This window comes from Abramis brama (assembly GCF_963993115.1).
Source record: "Abramis brama genome assembly, chromosome: 5".
Taxonomy (NCBI): Eukaryota; Metazoa; Chordata; class Actinopteri; order Cypriniformes; family Leuciscidae; genus Abramis; species Abramis brama.
In genome coordinates, this window is record NC_139967.1 from 5,575,793 (window position 1) to 5,595,589 (window position 19,797).

Here is a 19,797-nt window from a genome sequence, read left to right on the forward strand (position 1 = left end):
TGTGTAGAAATATGATGCAAGAGAATATTTGCAACTATATGTCATCAAATGAACAGACAGCCAGTAGTTAATACAATTTAAGATTAATGAACCTTAGCAAGAGAGCATTTTCACCAATACTTTAAAGCGTAACTCTCGCCAAAATTCAAGGCAAACCTTCGTTTAAAAGCATAATTTGAATGGAAACGCCACTTTTAAGTTTGAAATTGCCTTTTGAATGGAAGTGCTTGGGGCACGACTATGATAGCATCAAAATCGCCATTTTTAAAACACTAAGACAACTCGACACAACATGACACTTTGCTCGAAGTATGACCAGGGGCTCTATGAACTCGAGCGCTGAGAACATTGTGTACACAGAGTTTACTAAAAAGAAAGGTTTTGAACAACTCACTGTAGCTGTTGTTGTTGTTTCCGCCCACCGACATTTTGTCAGTCAAAAATAGTCGATCTCCGACTATAGTGCGAATGATAGTGCGAATAAACTGACTCTGAGTCTGAATTTAAAATATTAGCGGCATTCAAAAGGCAATTTGACCGAAAACGAAATACGGTCAAACTTAAAAGTGGCGTTTCCATTCTAATTATGCTTTTAAACGAAAGTTTGCCTCGGGTAGATTAACAAAAACACCCTAGGTTGCATTTTGGCGAGAGTTACGCTTTAAAAAGGTACACATAAGACTGTAACGATTCTTTTTTTTTTTTTTTTTTTTAAGTACCTCAAATGTTAATTCAGTTATGCGATTTACATTTACAAGTTGGTGAGTGTACATCACTTACGGTCATGCCATATTTTAAGATGAGCTTCATCAGGTCTTCTTCAATGGTGGTCAGGAAGTTCTCACTGGGGTGATCCATCAGAGGAATTACCAGCTCCAGGATCTTCGCAACATTACAAATCACCATGAAGTCACTCTGAGACTGAAAATGACAAGAGCAAATGCATTATGCATAAACACATAAATGAAAACCTTCTGACACGTGTACCTTGGCACAATATCACTAGGAATATATGGCCACTAGATGGCAGAATGACCTTAAATATTGCACTGTAGAAAGTGGTGCTTGGCAGTTGCCGCTTGCAGAGAGGAAGTGAGCACTTACACTGCACTTGGTGGTGAGGTAGGGCTGCATAGTCATGGCGTGCTTGACCATCAACTGCGCTCTGATCTTACTGAACAGATACAGCGTGGTGATGCATGCGACCAACCTCATCGAGTTCAAACTCTTATGCTCTGCACACAGACAGCATCACAAGAACAAAATAATTCATTTTGTGGAAAAATACACTCATTATTAAACTAGCAAGAACAAGTTCAAGATCACAAACAAACTTGTAGGGCAAGTTCTTTCTATTGACTTGACAGATCATGACTGATCAACTGATTGTGAATTCAGGTGCATTGCATTACATTAGTGTACTATTTAGTTAACTATTTATTCAATAATGTATTTAAACAAAAATTACATTAAATGCAACAACAAACACCCTATTGAAAATAACAAATGAAAACTACAAAAAAGCAACACGTAAAGATTTCTAGAAACACTTGCGAGTGGTTTAAAATCAAAATTTACATGGCTTTTGAATCAATTAATTGACATTAACCCTATGAAGCCTACTGTATTACCTGATTACACAAATTTAAGGCTTTTAAATTATCAACATGATCAAAACTTTGCTGAAAAATCTGTTGCACACAATCTACTATGCCTTCTGTCATCTGATTGATTATACTGTTTTAGCAAGTAAAAGGCCTTTTAGTAGTAAAACTACAGAGCTTTGAGGAGAAAACAAAAATTTAAACATACCTTTTGGCCATATAAATATCAGCAACAGCACCAAAGTACATATTTTTGCTCAACTAGGGACTCTAAATAAAGCTGATGTTTTTTTCGTCCTTGAGTATAAGCTTCATATTCCCATTATATCATACTATATGAGGCATAAAAATATATTTTCATGACTATTATTTAATACATCAGGCTTTACAGGTTAATGAACTGAATCAGATTTCCCAAGTACAGTAGTATGTGCGTACCTGCAAGTGCCTCTTCATGTTTGAGGATGTGCTCCACAAGATTGTCCACTAACTGCACACAAGCCTTCCTGGCTGGTTTATAGGAAGAATCCTCCTCTGACTTTAAAAGCTAGAGAAAAGAAAACACAGAAAATTGAAGCGCTACAGGCCTCCAAACTAGAGGCGGGCAGATGGAAAAACAAAAACACTTACGTTCTGCAGGAGCTGCTCAAACCAGTCATAGCCAGTGTCCTTACAGGCAGCGACCTGAGGCAAAGAAAATAATAAGATCAGTTTCAGGATAAAGCACTATTTCAAAGAAAAGCCATTTTCACACTAGAGCTTTTGGTTCAGACACAAATCCGTTTGACACTGATCTGATCGATTTGAGTGAAAGCTGCTTTATTAATTTCAGTGTGCACCAAACTCGAGTCCACTTGAAAACAAGGGTTAGGGTACAAATCCTATGAACGAATCAGTAAGGCGAGACTGTTGCCCTGCAAAAAGAGCAGCAATTGCATTTCCTTGTTGCTGACGTCTCCGGAGAAATTGCCTTCAGAGAGCAGCTCACATTTTCTGCATATCTAGCAAAGCATCTGTTCCAGACAGATTGAAGCACCACTAGAACGTCTTATGTTTTGGTAATTGGTAGTAAAGCCAAAGAGATAAAAACATGCCTTCTCCAGTGTTACTAAGCTACAAGGACAAACAGCTGCCGGGGGTTCTCGCACATTTTTTGATGATGCAAACATACTGTGATTTAGACCCAAATTATATAAGTGTAAAAAAAGACACCTGCAGGGGCAGAGATGGAATCGAACTTGTGGTCAGACCAAACAAATATATAAATATACAAATAAACATAAACAAACGCGTATATATATATTTTATATAAAGTGTGAAAAAAGCCTAAGAGTGATATACTGACCACATCAGTGATGTTGAGAATCTTCCTATTCATTGTCTCTTTGTCATGGCTGGCTGTGGGTGTAAACCACAGCTTCTGGAATGTCTCATTCACTAGTTTCTGCAGGGAGGAAAAGATAGTTCAGCTCAAACTAACAGGACAAACCTATCACAACAAAGTTCAGCACAGTGGTTTTCATGCAAAACAACAAAATGACAGCACCTTGATGCCCTCCTCGTCATTGACCCTGCGGATCATCTTCACGCACATCTCGGTGATCTTATTGAAGCTGGGCTGCTCTAAACAAATGTCTCTCAGAATCTTGATCACCCTTTTCCTCACGCTGATACCAGTGTCCTGAAGAGAACGCAGACAAACACTTTAAATATCTCACAGATTACATGTACAATGAACAAAATAGCAGAACACCACCCCAGAATGTGCCCCAGACACAATAGTACATGTTTTTAACTTCAAGGGTTTAGGCTAAAATGTACATGAATGTATAAAGGGAAAGTGCATATCTTAGGCCCTTCAATGGGTCACCATTAATTCTAACCAATTTTATTTACATTTTTGTCCTCACTAATTCATTTTAAATGGTCCTGCAGTGTGCCAAAAGGATTTTAAAATTACAAATATTGGCTATATTAATAAAGTAATATGAGGTAATAAAAGCTGCATGCACAATAATAAAAATAAACAGTAAAAGAATTAGAAACTATTTATACACATACATACAGTTTTAGGGTCAGTACTTTTTTTTAATGATTTTAATTACATTACTCCAGTCACACGATCCTTAAAGGGGTGGTATAATGCCCTTTTCATAATATGTAAAATACGTTTTTTGATGTCCCGAGAGTATGTATGTTAAGTTTTAGCTATTAAAATATATACAGATATTTATATATAGCATTTTAAAGTTGTCACTTTTTGAGGGTGAGCAAAAACGCACCGTTTTGTGTCTGTTCCTTTAAATGCAAATGAGCTGCTGCTCCCGGCACAGGAGGCGGAGCTTCAACAGCTTGTGTCATTTTACCTCACACAGACATGCACTGAAAATTTCAAAAACTTTTAGCCTTTTATGTTCAAACCGGAGTCAGACAAAGATGGAGAGATTCAAGAAATGACAACATGTAGAAGCAACAGGACATTTCTGAATGGTTCGCTGATGAATTTATGTAGCTTATGTGTAGTTATCTTCTAGTTATTGATTAGCATATTCTGTCTTGATAATCTATAAATCACGTTCCCGGGGGCGAGGTTTATGTACATTTTAGGGTTAGTGATGTCACTAATCCGGGAGGAAGCTTGTGTAGTCCCTACCAGCCCTTTGTTGTAGTCCTTAATATCTCCCTTTGCTTTGAGCATTGTAACTTTGCAGATGTTGTTTATGCTCAAACAGCAACATTACACACTAACTAAAGTTAGAAAAGTGAAATCATAATCAACCACCCCTTTAAGAAATCATTATATATGCTGATTTGCTGCTCATGAAACAGCTGTGCTGTTTTTATCCTTATGTATCCTTGCTAAATAAAAGTATTAACAGATTACCATGGTCCAAACCTTTACATTTTGCTGCTTTAACTATCAGACAGGTAGGGTCTTAAAATCATACCAATATCCTCTCGATGAGCATGTCGTAGTACTGCTCTGTCAGCTGAGGTCGACTCAACACAAACCGTCCCAGCAGCTCAACTGCTGCTTCCCTCACACTGGTGGAGTTATCCATCAACCGCCCATGAACACCGCGCTGCATATCAGACTACACAAGACAAACATACCAATTAAAAGATATGAACAGTCAACTCTGATAGAATTACCTATAGTTTTGTGTTGCCAGTTTTAATTGAGTTGTATTCCTTACCCTGGCCAGTATACTGGGGTCAACTGCCACAACCTCAGAGAGACACTTCATGGCTTTGGTCCTGACAGCTATGGCACTCTCCCCTAAAACTCTCAGAATCTAGAAATAAAGACAATACAAAAATGAAAATGCACTCTATGCATAACCATTTGCATGCATTTAAACTGCTCCACACACACACACACACACACACACACACACACACACACACACACACACACACACACACACACACAGTAGTGCTGGGAAGTAAGAATCGTTTTAGCAAATAGGCCAAGTCACCACTCAAAGATGTTTATCCCTCTTTCAAAGAGATTAAAGAGATTGGGTTGAAAGTTGTTTCCAACACAGACAAATTAACTTAAAAATACTTAACAAGAAAGTTATTTTGAACCTTTTGCTCTTTATCACAAGAGGCACATTAACGCCAGGTGGAAACTGATTACGTCTACATTTTAGACCCATCTTCTCACCTGTGTCAGGTAGATGTCAAAGCTCTGAGAGAAGGGTCTGGTGGAGGCCAGATAGCGTACAATAAGGCAGGAGTCCTCATAGTCCACATTGTCTGAATTCATCCTGTCAAAAGTTTTATTTTTCATTAATACCACAATCCAATCATTATATTACAGTCTTGATCAAGACAGGATGGGCAACATAATTGAAGCACAAATTCATGTATGGTAAATACCTGAGAGTAGTAAATTGATTGGGAGTTGATTTAATGACAGAGTGAAGGAATTTCTTGCGGGTTTCGGCACGCTGCATGATATCTCCGGTAGCCTGGAGCTCTTTGGCGTGATGCGTCCCCTCCGAGTCGTCCTCCTTTTGATTCTGACTCCTCATGGCCTTCTCAGCCTCTGTAGTGCAGTCTCTGAACCACTGAGCGATGTAAAATTTGCGTGCAAACTGCAATACAAAATCAGATTAAGGAATGCTGACATGGAGGATTATGGGTAGAGAAAAAGGCATAGAAAATGCATGTACCAAACAGTAGATAATTTACTATACAAACTATTCACTAGTAAAATGCTAATTTTGTGCATGTCTCTTATTACAACTATTAATAATAATTCACAATAATAATAAATATTATTATTATATATGAAATCAAACAAATGAATTCTCTTACACTTAGCAAAAATTATTTTACATCTACCAAATTTTACCTATAAACATTTAAGCAGAAGCTACACTAGGAAAAATCACTAGGGGAAAAAAAAAAAGTCATGCATGTCTAAACTTTTGACTAGTACTGTTATTTCTAGGTGTTATATTAACCACAGGCAACCTGGCTAGATGTTGACACCTGATCATAGAAAAACTCATATCGGCTGAACACAACTCTACACAAATCACTAGGCATGAAAAACATCTTAGTTGAACTCACAGCGAGGGCAGGGTCTGTTTCTGCGTTCTCATCCATATAACCCAGCAGAGCTTTCTGCAGCCGCTGAGTCTCGTCTCCTTCTGTGCCCTAAAGACACATACAAGGAGCATTTAATTTAAAAAAAACAGTGTAAAGTAGAATGTTTATTAGATGTAGTTTACAAGCACCAGCATGTGTATTTTGAAGTAAGGTGTGTATACCTCTCTGACGATGCAGTCGATGGCTTTTTGGTCCATCCTGCTGGTGACTGAATCTTTCCTCAATCTGGCTGCTACGGTACCCAAATAATCCAGTGATGCCACTCGCAGTGCCATCTCTGTCTGCTTGTTACTGAATTGGTGCACCTAGGGACAGATTATGAAGGGTCAAGGGTCACTGAAGGAGAAAGAACCTTTGTATATGTTTCACTCAAAGCACTGATGTGGTATTTTCTTACATTCCTCAAATTATGTTTGTCAAATAAATGCTACAAACTTTACAAATAATATTAAATTTATTTTGCAACTATTTACTTTAACTATATTTGGTATGACAATCTCACAAATCATCCAAAGCTCCATCATAAACTCCTACAAGTTCATAAATATGCATGCAGTTTCATGTTGAGCAAAGATGGGGAAGTTAAATATATATTATTTATTTTAATAATATTTTATACATATAAAACATAACATTAAATTGTAAAATTCCATTATTATTATTTTAATTATAATTATTTATTTATTTTACTTGTTCTACTATAATTGGTATGACAATCTCACAAATCACACAAAGCTCCATCATAAACTCCTTAGGGTTCATAAATACTCATTCATTTCATGTTTAGCATGGATGGGGAAGTTAGAGCTCCGTTGCAGACAAAGTGATTGGCTATGATCTGTTCTTACCAGTAATCTACCCAGAAGGCTCAGCAGTAATTCAGAGGCGGGCCACTCGGGTTTGTTGACAGTAGACAGCAGGTCCTGCACAAAGTTCTCAAACAGCGGCCTGTAGTCTTCCTCACCCTGTTTACTGCCGCACCTGAGATGTAGTTACAACAGAAACACACGTTGAGTACTGCAAAGAACCACATACACGCATATCACAAAGCAAAAATAGATAATCGAAAGGATGTTCTGACTTCTTGAGGAATACAGTGAGGAAGTTCTGAGCCGTCCGTCTGGCTGTTTCATATGAGTTGGTGATAAACACATCATCGTCAACCTGAAAAATGGATTAATCCATATTGTTAACAGCCTGTAATCTACACCAGAGATTATGGTGTTAGTAAAATTGCAAGACTAGTTTAAGAGGTGTTGGGTGAGTACCTTCCTGTGATCGTCTTCAGAGTCTTTGTCAGAGGGCAGATGGACCACGCACTGAATTAGTTGCAGGACCAGAGCACTAACCATCTGAATGAATATGGGCTCACCCTCTGCATCACTACTGTTCAACCTAAACACAGACAGAATCGACAAGCAGGAAATACTTGTTTATCACAGATCAGTTTAGGGAGAGCTGCAATATGAATAGAAGGGGTTATATCAGTACCTGAAGTTCCTGAGACTGCGTTTGCTGGTGGGCAGTCTGGCCAAAGAGGTAAAGATCTCCTCTAAAATTAACTGTCTGTGCTTCTCGTAACGAGAGAAGACCTGAGCCACAGAGAGAAACAAAATGCCTCCATTAGTGTCAGGATTTGAGATAAAGATACAAAAAAACCTGAGAAGTGTGAACAAAGTAGGAATCAATTTACAATGCAAACATACTGGCCTTGAACGAGTAAATAATACAGTTGTTGAAAGTGAAGTATGTAGTTTCTGTGACACTAGTGTCACCTAGACGAACAAGTTCAAACAACCTTGCAAACATCACAAATATAGCTTTAATGGTTGCTTGTGAAGGCATGTCTCAACAGGTAAAAGTAGGCTAAACAAATTCGATATCATAGTAAAGAAATATATTTTAATTAAATCATGCAAAATAGTTTAATGGCTGGTAAGCAATATTTACTCCCAATTTTCTTAAATGTTGAGAAATTTAATGCATGATAGACCGAATGCACAGGGTTTTACTGCTAATCTAAGAAAACATACCGCCGTCACCAGCTTTATGGCACAGAGCTGCAGCTCACTGACATTCTCCACAAAGAAAGGAGTGATGCCCATTGAAGAGACCTGCAGAAGAACAAAAACACTATCAAAATCATGGAGTGATGCAACATGCAATAAATGGCAAGAATTTAGAGAGTATACACAAGTACACGGCACCGATCAGTTTTCCTACCTGCAATATTGTTGTATCAGTCATTAGCTGAATTTCCAGCAGCTCTGAGATGTTGCTAACCACGTCACACACTTTGTTATAGAGCATGACAATGACTCTCTGCTTGGCGGTGGAACACTTGGCTCGCTTTGCTCTGGAGCTGAGCAAGGAACCTGAAACCACACATCGTTCATACCGCATGAAGATGTTATTTAGTAGTTCATTTACAAATACAAACACATTTAATTTGATTTATTACAACAATAGCAGTAACTACCAATGGAAAATATCCTGGATGATCTTTTTACATTTTATTTGTAATTATTTTTTATAATTAAAGGTGGGGTATGTGATTCTCTTTTTTGTCCATTTTTTCAAAATCACTTGAAATCCTATTCCTAACCCACTTACAGCCACTGAGTTAGAAGCACTGAAATGAAAATTAAGCAATTTAATAATCTGTGGAATGGCCAGGACTCGAAAAACTCCAGCCAATCATTTCCAAGACCACCTAGAATCATTGGACAGTAAGTTTGTCAATCAAACGGTTGTACCATACCCCCCTCCCTCCCATCCCCCTCCCCAGTGCATGATTGCGCATCCATGTTCTTCGAATGGGTGGAGTCAGGGCCAGCGTTGGAGGAAAGTTTTGCCGTTTTGCAAATCCCATACCCTACCTTTAAGATGTCAAACAATTAATGCAACACACTGTCTATTATTTTACTTGGAGGGTACCACTAAAGACTTTTATATATAAAAAGACGGTTCACTCATAATATTTATGAATAGGAGAAAGTGCAATGCGCAATATGGCGGAATAAGTCCCACCTTCTAAATAAAAAAAGCCAATCACTGATTGATAAGGTCATTGTGTCACTGCAGCTGTGCTTATGATGTGCAGTGGCTGGGCTAGCCTGAACAACTTTTTAACGCTATTTTAGCATTAATACAAATATTTATAGGGCAGTTTATGTCAGATTTTGTTGCTGATTTGAAATATGTTATTTAATTTTGAGTTCAGCAAGCGGTTTTTGAGATTTCAGGATTCCCCCAATCAAGTACATCGGTCTTGGATGCCCGAAGGTGTTGCAAATATGGCTGCCGAGTGAACAGACTTTCCCTAAAAAAGGACTTCGGTAACTTTTTTAACACATTTTTCAAACAATTCATTCAGGCGAATAGTGAATAGGTATAGAGCAAAAAAAAATTTTGATTATTGTAACACTGTACCATTTAGACATCAGACTTGGTGTGAACAGGCCTCCAGCAGAAGTTAAGTGTCTCACCTCCTTTAGGGTTGACTCTGTAGACTGGATCATACTGCGGGTAAAGAGTGTTCTGCAGGTGGAACTTAGTGTACTGCAGAACTCTCTCGATCACATCCTCAATGTACACGGCTTTGGGCATGTGAGATGATGTCATGATATTCAGTGCTGTCAGACACGCATCCGCTGATTTGGTCACACGCTCCATAATGAGATCCCGCCAGAGACGCTCCTCGTCCTCTCCCTCATTATCCTGATGAAGAGCAGAGGAGACAAGAGTGAGCAGTGGATTAAAAGTAAAGGCACCATTTAAAGTATGAAAGTGTCACCCAAGAGACAAATATGAATAAAGGAATAAAGTGCTGTTTACAAGGTTCATGAGTGTAGAAAGACTGGCTCCATCCAGAATGTTCTTCTCCAGGATGTTCAACAGTTTCACCAGTTTATCAGAAGGAATCTGGGCATTAGAGGGAAAAAACAACAACAACAGAATATGAGGTATACAGCTAAAGTTGACATGTTACAAACCACAGGAAATGTCTTGCTTTTTTAGCATTTAGCACATTTCAGTGTACTAAATAAATATATCCTACACAATATTTAGTCTACACAACATTGGGTTGAGAGAGAAGATGAAAAATGGTCATAAAATACAGTTCTGTATCACTCTGTGTTGTGTTTGTTTCATTTTTCTGTTTAGAAAATAACTGAGCCTTTAAATCTCCTTTGTAAAAGCTTTGAGGCATAAATAGTCCTCACTTTAGATGAGCTCATAAAAATAGTTAACTGACAACTACTAAATGTTTTATAACTACCTGAATTAATCATGAATTACAGTAGGAATACATGTTAATAAAGCATTTAACAACACACTGAGTGAACACTACTATATGTCTAAATCAGGGTTCACCAATCTCGGTCCTGGAGGGCCGCTTTCCTGCAGAGTTTAGCTCCAACCCCAATTAAACACACCTGAACCAGCTAATCAAGGTCTCACTAGGCATACTAGAAACTTTCAAACTGGTGTGTTGGAGCTGGTTGGAGCTAAACTCTGCAGGGACAGCGGCCCTCCAGGACCGAGATTGGTGAACCCTGATCTAAATAATAAGATGTATAAATGTACATTTAAATAGTGTATTAATCATTTACTTGCACTTTCTAAATGATCTTATGAACCACTGACAACTCCTTAATAATTGGTTTGTAAATAATGTAATACATAATTTAGAAATGATAAATTGATCATTAATAAAGTATGAAAATGCTATTATTAAACATTATAAATATGCTTTTAAATCAAGAATAAAGCATTTATAGCTGTAATTTTAAACTGCTTATTAATTACTATTAATGCTTTATAAATGAACTAACTATTTACTAATGCTTAACTAATAATTCATAGCTTGCAGTTATTATAAAGTGTTACCACCACTGAATATAATGCAACTAAAGTGCAGAATAAAACGCCTTTAAAGACCCTATAAAAGGCTTGTCCGTTTTGGGGTAGGGACATTCTCATTCTACAAAACTATTCCACTTAAAATAAGACATCAATATTTTTGGTCCATTTTCCCAAGAGACAGACTGTAAACTAAATGTTTTTAAAATGTTAGTGCACTATCATATAGATGGCCTTTATAGATGCACTACTATATAGATTGCCTATAGACATGGGCTAGCCTAAACCCCACAATGAGTAAAATTTCATGGGGTTTTTATTACCGCATAAAAGAGGTGATGTATCTCTTACCCTGCAGGTGATGCCCATGGCTTTTATCTTAGCAGATTCACTGCCCAATTCATTTAGCTGCTGTTTCCCCAACAACAGCTCCTGAGGGATCTCATCATCATCTGAGAACACACAAACACATCAAGAGATTACCTTACTCTAAAACTGAAAGAGTTTTAGTTCAGACTCTACAACAACAAAACACAGATATATTGCCCCTACCCTGAGCAGTAAAGTCCACATCCTCAAGATTCTCAAAGATGTTGTCAATACTCAACGAGAACCTCTTAAAAGTGGACGAGTCCATCATTTCTGGGGGAAAATGGAAAAAAATCAAGTGGGATTTAATGAGCTTCATTCTGACAGGGAAAATTCAGTGCAATGATGTAAGGGTGAACGGGTTACCTTCAGGTGTTAGCTTAGGCTCATATGCTTTCCTCTTCTTCTGCTTCTCTTTTGTCTTTAAACGTCTTGCAACTGAAAGAATAAAAATAGGCAAATCAACCACTAATGGACCATTTCAACACATTTCAGATGTCAAATGTTGAGCAGCAAATCAGCATTTAAGAATGATTTCTCAAGGATCATGTGACACTGAAGACTGGAGTAATGATGCTGAAATTCAGCTTTGATCAAAGGAAAAAATTACATTTGAAAATATATTCAAATAGAAAACAGTTATTTGACATTGTATTATTTTCACAATATTGCTATTTTTACTGTATTTTTGATCAAATAACATGCAGTCTTGGTGAGCATAAGAGAATTGTCAAAAACTTTTTTTTTTTTAAATCTTACCAACCTCAAAATTTTGAACAGTAGTGTTTATAATGCAAATAATGTGCAGATAAAGGCAATAATAAAATCTTATTGAAGAGACAAAATCTTGTCTTATATAGACAGGATTGTATTCTGCTAACCATCGCTAAGGCTGGGAGGAGGAGAATCTTCATCAGATTCATCGTATCGGCCGCCTGAGCCTCTGCGTGCGTCGAAATTTCCTCTTCGATGTTCTCCTGAACTCCTCCGGTCTCGATCCTCAAACTCCCACGCTCTATCGCGCTCCTTCTTCTGACGTTTACGAGATGCTGGGGCAGAAAACAATGGCAGAATTTTTTTGACTTGACTGAACAATTGACTGATTATTTTGAATTATGAATTTCCATCCACACTGTAAAAAAATATTTTTTTAACTTTTACAAGAAAATAATATTTAAGTCCATCACTTCAAAATTTTAAATGTGTGTTAATTGCTGTTTTAAAAAAAAACATTTCACTCGGAAATTGCTTGTAAATTTCATCCAGTGCAATAATGAGGCATCAGTTTGCTTAAATGGATGAAATTATTATTACATAGGGATGTGCCCAAAGCCGAATACTTTATTCGGATAGGAATGGATCATGAATAACGCATTCTACGGAGCACCTAAAGGGGCATGCAGGTAATTTAAATTTAAATTGCAATTTTAAATTGTTGCCGCGAGTTAAAGGTCGCTCCCTTTTTCCTGATTGAAAAAAATATGAGACGCACAAAACTTTTGCATTCTCTCACCATTACATAGTTAGTTAATGATATTTTCTATTATTTGCTGGCATCAGGGAGCCGCTATTAAAATGAGGAGCACTGAAATCGCTTTTGAATGTGTTCTCTAATTCGCGATCACACGGTACTGACCACATATTTTACAAGATAAGGTATTTGTCAATGATGCTCAGGATCTGTTGTGCATCTCTCCTTGCTCTCTTCATGTGATAAGTGAAATCTGACTCTGCAGCTCCAGCTGTATAAAACAGACACTTTCAGGGTCCGTTGTATAACTGAACGAAATGCTTTTTAATTCTATAAAAAAGCGAAACTACAGTGCCGTGATGGAGAAGTAATGTAATCAGTGTACAGCTGAAACCCGTGTGTAACAGACTACTGCAGCAAGACTATCCATGTCCTTTTAGTGGCTCTGTAGAATGTGTTATTCATTTATTTTGAATTGGAGATAGATAGTGAAGGAAATTCAGTCAACAAGTGTCCAGCATGCATGTGAACTATCAGTATGGTTCAAAAAGCATCTCAGGATGCACCTCATTAACTTATTAACTTGTATCTTGATGTGGTATTCCTCTTTGTGCGGGAGTTGACAGTGATCATTGCAGTGGTGGAAAGCAGCGCTACTCACCGAAATCCTCGTCCTCTGAGCTGTCCTCCGCATATTTAGGCTTCTCGTTAACAGTGCTGCGTTTGCGCTTGTTCATCTTCACCCTCTCACACAGGGGCATGGTGGACTCGATCTCTGCCAGCAGCTCGGGAGGGAGATCCTTCAGCACAGAAGGGTCTATACCACCTGTGCACAAAGACTTGCATTCAACTTACACTGAAATTAAGCATACATCATTTATCTTGTTCAACGCGTTTATTTTGTCATCATTTGCTCTATCCAGCAAAGTAAACTCTCAGATTGAAGGACAATTCTCACAAAACTATTTTCTACAAGCTTTTTTCATGGTACATTTTGGTGTCTTTATAAAATAGGACACTTGGAGACTCCAAAAGGACACCTAATCACCAAATGACATGAGTTCATCTAATTCATAAATGTATGCACACCAAAGCACACGTGGGAAAAAAACATTACAGAACAAAACTTTACAGAATTCAGTGTGTGAACAGTGCAACAACAAAGAGCTTGTTTACATTTTAGACATGGCAAGTTGTGATACTGAGCAGAACCACAAAAAAACTAAAAAAACTAAGCCAACTGCCTTGACCTGACTGTATAATATACTACAGTACACACAACGGATCCATTCAGAATTGCTAAACACAGCAACATACACGAGTCATGACAGATAAAATGTTTGTGGTAACAATGTACTGAAAGAACTGAAATGTGTCTGCATGAATACAAATGCGATATCAGTGCATCGAGAGCGCAAATACATGGCTTGTTTTGCAAATCAATAATAACAGACTCGCACGTGCTTACTGTACGACTCTGCAATTGTCTTTACCTTGAATACAAATCTCATCCATCAAAACTTTACTAGCAAGAAGCTGTTCGATTTATCCAGCCGAGAAACGTAGTTTGTGTCTCATCTGGCCATTCAGCGGTGGGATATTTTTACGATCTGTTCAGTCTGTATTTTACACAGTGCGATGCGTGAGGCCTCGCGCTCTTCAGAGACAATCACAGGATATGTCAGAGCTTGTGTTTTAAAGCTAAACAGACATTGGAGGAATAATTTACTGAAAACTGTCCGCGAGTCACTGTTCTCTCTGCCATCTCTGATATAAATAAGCCTGGTTTTCTTCACATTAGCGCTGTTTTGGACTGATTGTTTGAATGCATTCACTTACTGGATAATTGGACTGAAAACTTTCCCGGAGTTAAGCGGCTTAAAATGATCGGATCACAAACATAGAAGTAAAATTGGGTTAAAGGGTTAGAATAGAAATTTCCACCAACCAGGGTTACAGGTGTTTAAGCCATTGTATATGCTCAGTTTGATAAACTCCCGACTACTAAGATCATATAAGCGTGTGACGTAAGTTAAGTTGATGCAATTTTGCATGCTTCATTCATTTATTTCTGTTAAATTATTTTAAAGCGCGAAGGATTTTGAATTAATTGCATGCCTTAACATTGACAGCCCTAATAGACTGTGTAAAAACTAAATTGACAAAAGTACAAAATTTCTAAACAGAAAACTGAAAATCTAAAATAAAAGCTAATTCAAAATACTAAAAAACACTAAAATAACACTGACCATGACAATCTTACCAACAGCAATTCAATAACAATCAAAAACATCAGCTTTTACAAATTATTTAGTATTACTTTTAGAAATCTACATAAATAACTAAATACAACCATTTATTTAATAGTAGAACAATTACAGTTTTTCCTTTATGTATTCTGTATTTCTAACCCATCACACAACAAAGTCTGGCTATATAACAGACACTATTCAGTGACATTCACTTACAAGACCCATTTCAAAGTGTTAAAAAAAAGAAACAAAACAGAGCGGTAATGGTTCAGCTCTTACCAGCTGGAAAACCCAAGAAACATTGTGCATAACTGCCCTCACACAAGCAGCCAATTAATATTTCTCCCTGCCTGGCTGTTCGTCCAATTCAAAAGGAAAAACCATCATGATGTTCTCAGAGTGGGAAACCGTCATTCAAATTGGAATGAGACAAATATAAAAGGAGTTCCCCTACCTTTCCCAGATCTCCCAGAGGAGAGTCTGTTCTTGCCGGACTTGGACCCACGCGAGTCTCTCTCTCTCATGAGCCTCTGCACTTCATCTATGGAGAGTTTCTGCAGAACCACCACAGGCTTGACGCTCTTCTTCACATCCATCTCTGGTTCTAGTCTCTCCAGCCGCACACACGGCTGCTTCCAGCCTTCTGGAAGATCTCCGCCGCCGTGATCTCCCCCTTTTCTGATTTTGGGAATGGTGAAGTTCTTAAGCGCTCCCGAACCGGTGTTTTCACCCAGCATGTATGGAGGAAGTTCGACCGGTTTACTCCCCGACTGAGCGGCTCGCTGCGTGCTGACGTCCGCGTGCCGACCTTCAGGTCTGTGTTTCTGCCGCGGGGTATCAGGCTGCTTGTCATCATGGCGATGCCGGTGTTCTGGAGCGTGGTCGTGCTTGTGTTTGACGGGCTTCGGGGTGACGCCCTCCTGCGGCTCCTGAGGCCAGCGCTGAGCCTCGCTGGCAGGGATAGGCATGCCCATGCACGCATCCTCCACTCTTCCCGCTTGCTCCAAACTCACTTGCAGGCCCGGGCGGCTGGCACTGGTGCCCGCAGCACTGGCCTCTTGAGGGGCCAGCCTGTGCCCTGCATTAGCCCCTCCTCCCCCACCTGGAGCCCCAGAGCCTGAACCAGCTGTGCCAGCTGCGCCAGGTTCCTGTGGGTGGGAGTCCTGTTTAAAGTCTCGCTTCTTCAAAGGCTTATCTACAGAGAGAAAGAGACATAAATGGGACATTGAATCTCACGTGTCCAGGTCATAGTTTACCCCCAAATTCTCCATTAATAATGATGATTTACTGTGATGGTTATTTTTATTATGAAAATCTGGGGGTCAAAATACAGCAAAGCCCTTTTATTTTTTGCAAAATGCAATTTCTTCTTTCTTTCTTTTGATTTTGTATTTGTGCACCTTTTCAGTTGTTCTACCATTGCAAAGTTGTTGTTTGTTTAAATAAATGAATACTTTTATTCAGCAAGGTCACATTAAATTAAATAAAATTGATCAGGAGTGACAGTTTAAGGATGCTCATAATTAACTGGTTAACCGACATTAAGAATTTTGACCGATTAATACTATCAGTTAAATGGTTTAAAAAGTAATTTTTAAAGTAATTTAAGATATTTTAAAACATTAAAAATAAGCTACCCATATAAAATAGCGTTTTTGAGAGAGAAGAAAACAAAAAGTATGTCACATTTAATTATTACATTCAAAAATAATGTAACATACCATTAAGTAAAGCGAAAGGTATACAAATATTATAATATAAACATAGCAAGGCTATTTTAGTTCACCTCACTCCACAACAAATCCTTTAAATTGAACTGTATTCAGAACAGAACAAGAATTAAAAATAAGTAGCTATATAAACGTCAAGCCAAAATTAAATTTAAAGGGGTGGTTGATTATGATTTCACTTTTCTAACTTTAGTTAGTGTGTAATATTGCTGTATGAGCATAAACAACATCTGCAAAGTTACAACGCTCAAAGTTCAAAGCAAAGGAATATATTTGCTATTTAAAAAATGTTTTTTTGAGGACTAAAACAAACGTCTGGTAGGGACTAAACGACATTCCTCCTGGGTTAGTGACACCAATAACCCTACAATTTACATAAAACTCGCCCCCGGGAACACACAGTCCATGTTAATAAGAGGAAGAGTTGTTGTAGTAGAGAACATTTGTGAGTCTGCTCAAGCTGTCGCATCTATCTTTTCACATGCAATACAGTACGTAACACAAATGCAATAGCATGTCACTCTGTAGGCATCTTACAACAGTTCCCACACAAGCGATTTTATAGATTATCATGACAGAATATGCTAATCAAAGACTTGAAGTGAGTTAACTCCACATCAGCAACATAAATTCATCAACTAACCATGCAGAAATGTCCTGTTGCATTCTACGTTGTCACTTCTTCATGAGTCTCTCCATCATTGTCTGACTCCAGTTTAAATATAAAAGGCGGAACAGTTTCTGGCATTTTAGTGCTTGTCTGCATGAGGTAATCAGAGCTGCTAACACACACGAGTTCTTGAAGCTCCGCCCTCTGTGCAGCAAGCAGCGGCTCATTTGCATTTAAAGAGACACACACGAAACGACGCGTTTTTACTGACCCTCAAAAAGGGACAATTTTAACCTGCTGTAAAAAATTATCTGTGGGGTATTTTGAGCTAAAAGTTCACATACACACTCTGGGGACATCAGAGACTTTTTTTATCATATTGTAAAAAGGGGCATTATACCACCCCTTTAAAATGAAACTGAAACCAGCTTTGGGCTCACATAGCCTACCTCTCTCATTTAACAGAGATATCAGTATCAGTACTGGTATCATTAGCTGGGTTTCCATACAAACATAAAGCAAATCTTTTCAAAGTTCGCAAAAAATTTAAAATAAAAACAAAAGCGAATTAGGTTTCCATCAAGTTGATCGAGCAGATGACGGTGGTATTGGTATAGGGCTGTCACTTTTGAGAAAAATCAAATTCGAACGGATATCAAATATCAAGCATTGTATTTGAATATATATTCGAATATCTATGAGCTTTTTTCACTAAATGTTCAGATTTTATACACTTATTGTGCACTCGTGATTTTTCTAGAGTAACTTTTACTGTTGAATTATCCACTAATCTAGTTTATAATAGCATTTTTGTCAGATTATGATCATTTTTTTTATTTGTTGTTTTTCTTTATAATGAAATTGTATTTAGTAGATTGTGTTTAACACACAAAAGAGTGAGTATCAGTTCAACACAGAGTTATAGAAATTCTACTTGATTTAAAAAAAAGAAAAAGTGCTGGTATCGGATCGGTCGATACTCAGAATTTTTGGTATCGGATCGGATCTGAAAAAATGGTATCGGTGCATCCCTAGTTTAATGTTCGCTACGTCAGAATTTATTCTGCAAATCTGTTTCCATCTCCCATTATCCGCAGAATCGTTTCAGATGTGATACTTCAAAATGCGCATAAAACAGGGTGGTGGAAATATAACTATTGATACTTGCTTTCATTCATAGTGCTTAGTAAAAAGATGGCATTAAGAAACTTTAAAATATACACATTATGTTGTTTCTACATTATTTTGGAGATTCAATGTGAAAGTATTACAATATAAAAATATATTAAATTTAATGTTAAGTTTAATGTCAGGTGCGATAAATCATGATTACTTACAGAAAAATCTGATTAGTTCATTTCTTTTAAACGATTGACAGCACTGATTCAAATAGAAAACTAAAGATAATGTAATAATATTTGTAATGTAATAATATTTCATAATATTACTGTTTTTACAGTATTTTTGATCAAACAAATGCAGCCTTGGAGAGCACTTATTTCAAAGATGTGAACAATAGTGTATTGCTAAACAGTTTGTTCAGCCTGAACAATTGGTTCTTGCCATTTCTCAAGATTCCTATATCAGCACAAATATTAGTTTAATAATGATTAATGAACTTGCATTATACCTTTGTCCTGCACCTCTTTAGCGCTACGGTCCGTTTCCATTGCCGCTTCACTTTCCATCCTTTCTATTGCGGCAAGAGCCTCCACAAGCTCTCCTTCTGGGTCTGAGCCCGGGTACATTCCCCCAAGCTCCACCTCCACTGGCCTCGCCCGTGACTGCCTCAGGATCAGCTTAGTGTGAGTTAGTGTGTCTTTTCCCGGTGAGCCCACAATATCATACACCGCAGCCTTATCAGCAGTGTCCCGCTCTCCCTCATTAGGCTTCAGACCACGCTGCTTATCCGGGGAGCCCAGATGCATGTCTTGAGCTCCATCACATGGAGGGGTGTAAGGTGGAGATGACTGCAGTATGTGAGACGTGAAACCCGTCCTTATCTGATCCTAACAGTTTACAGAGAAAAACACAATCAGGAGGAGTTACTCATCTTATACGGCACGTGACCACCAAAGGATTTAGTTAATCCCAGTCATTTCTGACATGTAATAAATTCCCACAAAAAAGTAAGAATTATTCATCTTAAAGTCAAAGCCCTAAAACAAATAATCATTAAAAATGTAAAACTGATCATTAATTATTAATTATCATAATCACAATTATTTCTAAGACAATTAATCGTCAACCAAATTTCATAACCATGACAGCC

At 37.8% G+C, this 19,797-nt stretch overlaps 1 protein-coding gene across 2 annotated transcripts in view; it reads right to left on the reverse strand.

Moving 5' to 3' along the window:
* The window catches only part of nipbla (NIPBL cohesin loading factor a), a 47,087-nt gene that overhangs the window by 9,897 nt on the left and 17,393 nt on the right, over positions 1–19,797 (reverse strand). For both annotated transcript variants that reach the window (XM_084113835.1, XM_084113836.1), the window contains exons 8-34: positions 19,156–19,534; positions 15,640–16,380; positions 13,595–13,759; positions 12,344–12,511; positions 11,829–11,900; positions 11,646–11,735; positions 11,445–11,545; positions 10,065–10,151; positions 9,716–9,947; positions 8,451–8,602; positions 8,261–8,341; positions 7,719–7,819; positions 7,496–7,622; positions 7,309–7,391; positions 7,076–7,208; positions 6,389–6,532; positions 6,189–6,275; positions 5,490–5,707; positions 5,275–5,377; positions 4,802–4,900; positions 4,553–4,699; positions 3,151–3,285; positions 2,950–3,048; positions 2,235–2,288; positions 2,043–2,151; positions 1,105–1,235; positions 781–921 (exon numbers count right to left, since the gene is read on the reverse strand). In XM_084113835.1, the coding sequence (XP_083969961.1) occupies positions 781–921; positions 1,105–1,235; positions 2,043–2,151; positions 2,235–2,288; positions 2,950–3,048; positions 3,151–3,285; positions 4,553–4,699; positions 4,802–4,900; positions 5,275–5,377; positions 5,490–5,707; positions 6,189–6,275; positions 6,389–6,532; positions 7,076–7,208; positions 7,309–7,391; positions 7,496–7,622; positions 7,719–7,819; positions 8,261–8,341; positions 8,451–8,602; positions 9,716–9,947; positions 10,065–10,151; positions 11,445–11,545; positions 11,646–11,735; positions 11,829–11,900; positions 12,344–12,511; positions 13,595–13,759; positions 15,640–16,380; positions 19,156–19,534 (4,179 nt within the window). The remainder of the gene's footprint in view (positions 1–780; positions 922–1,104; positions 1,236–2,042; positions 2,152–2,234; positions 2,289–2,949; positions 3,049–3,150; positions 3,286–4,552; positions 4,700–4,801; positions 4,901–5,274; positions 5,378–5,489; positions 5,708–6,188; positions 6,276–6,388; positions 6,533–7,075; positions 7,209–7,308; positions 7,392–7,495; positions 7,623–7,718; positions 7,820–8,260; positions 8,342–8,450; positions 8,603–9,715; positions 9,948–10,064; positions 10,152–11,444; positions 11,546–11,645; positions 11,736–11,828; positions 11,901–12,343; positions 12,512–13,594; positions 13,760–15,639; positions 16,381–19,155; positions 19,535–19,797) is intronic.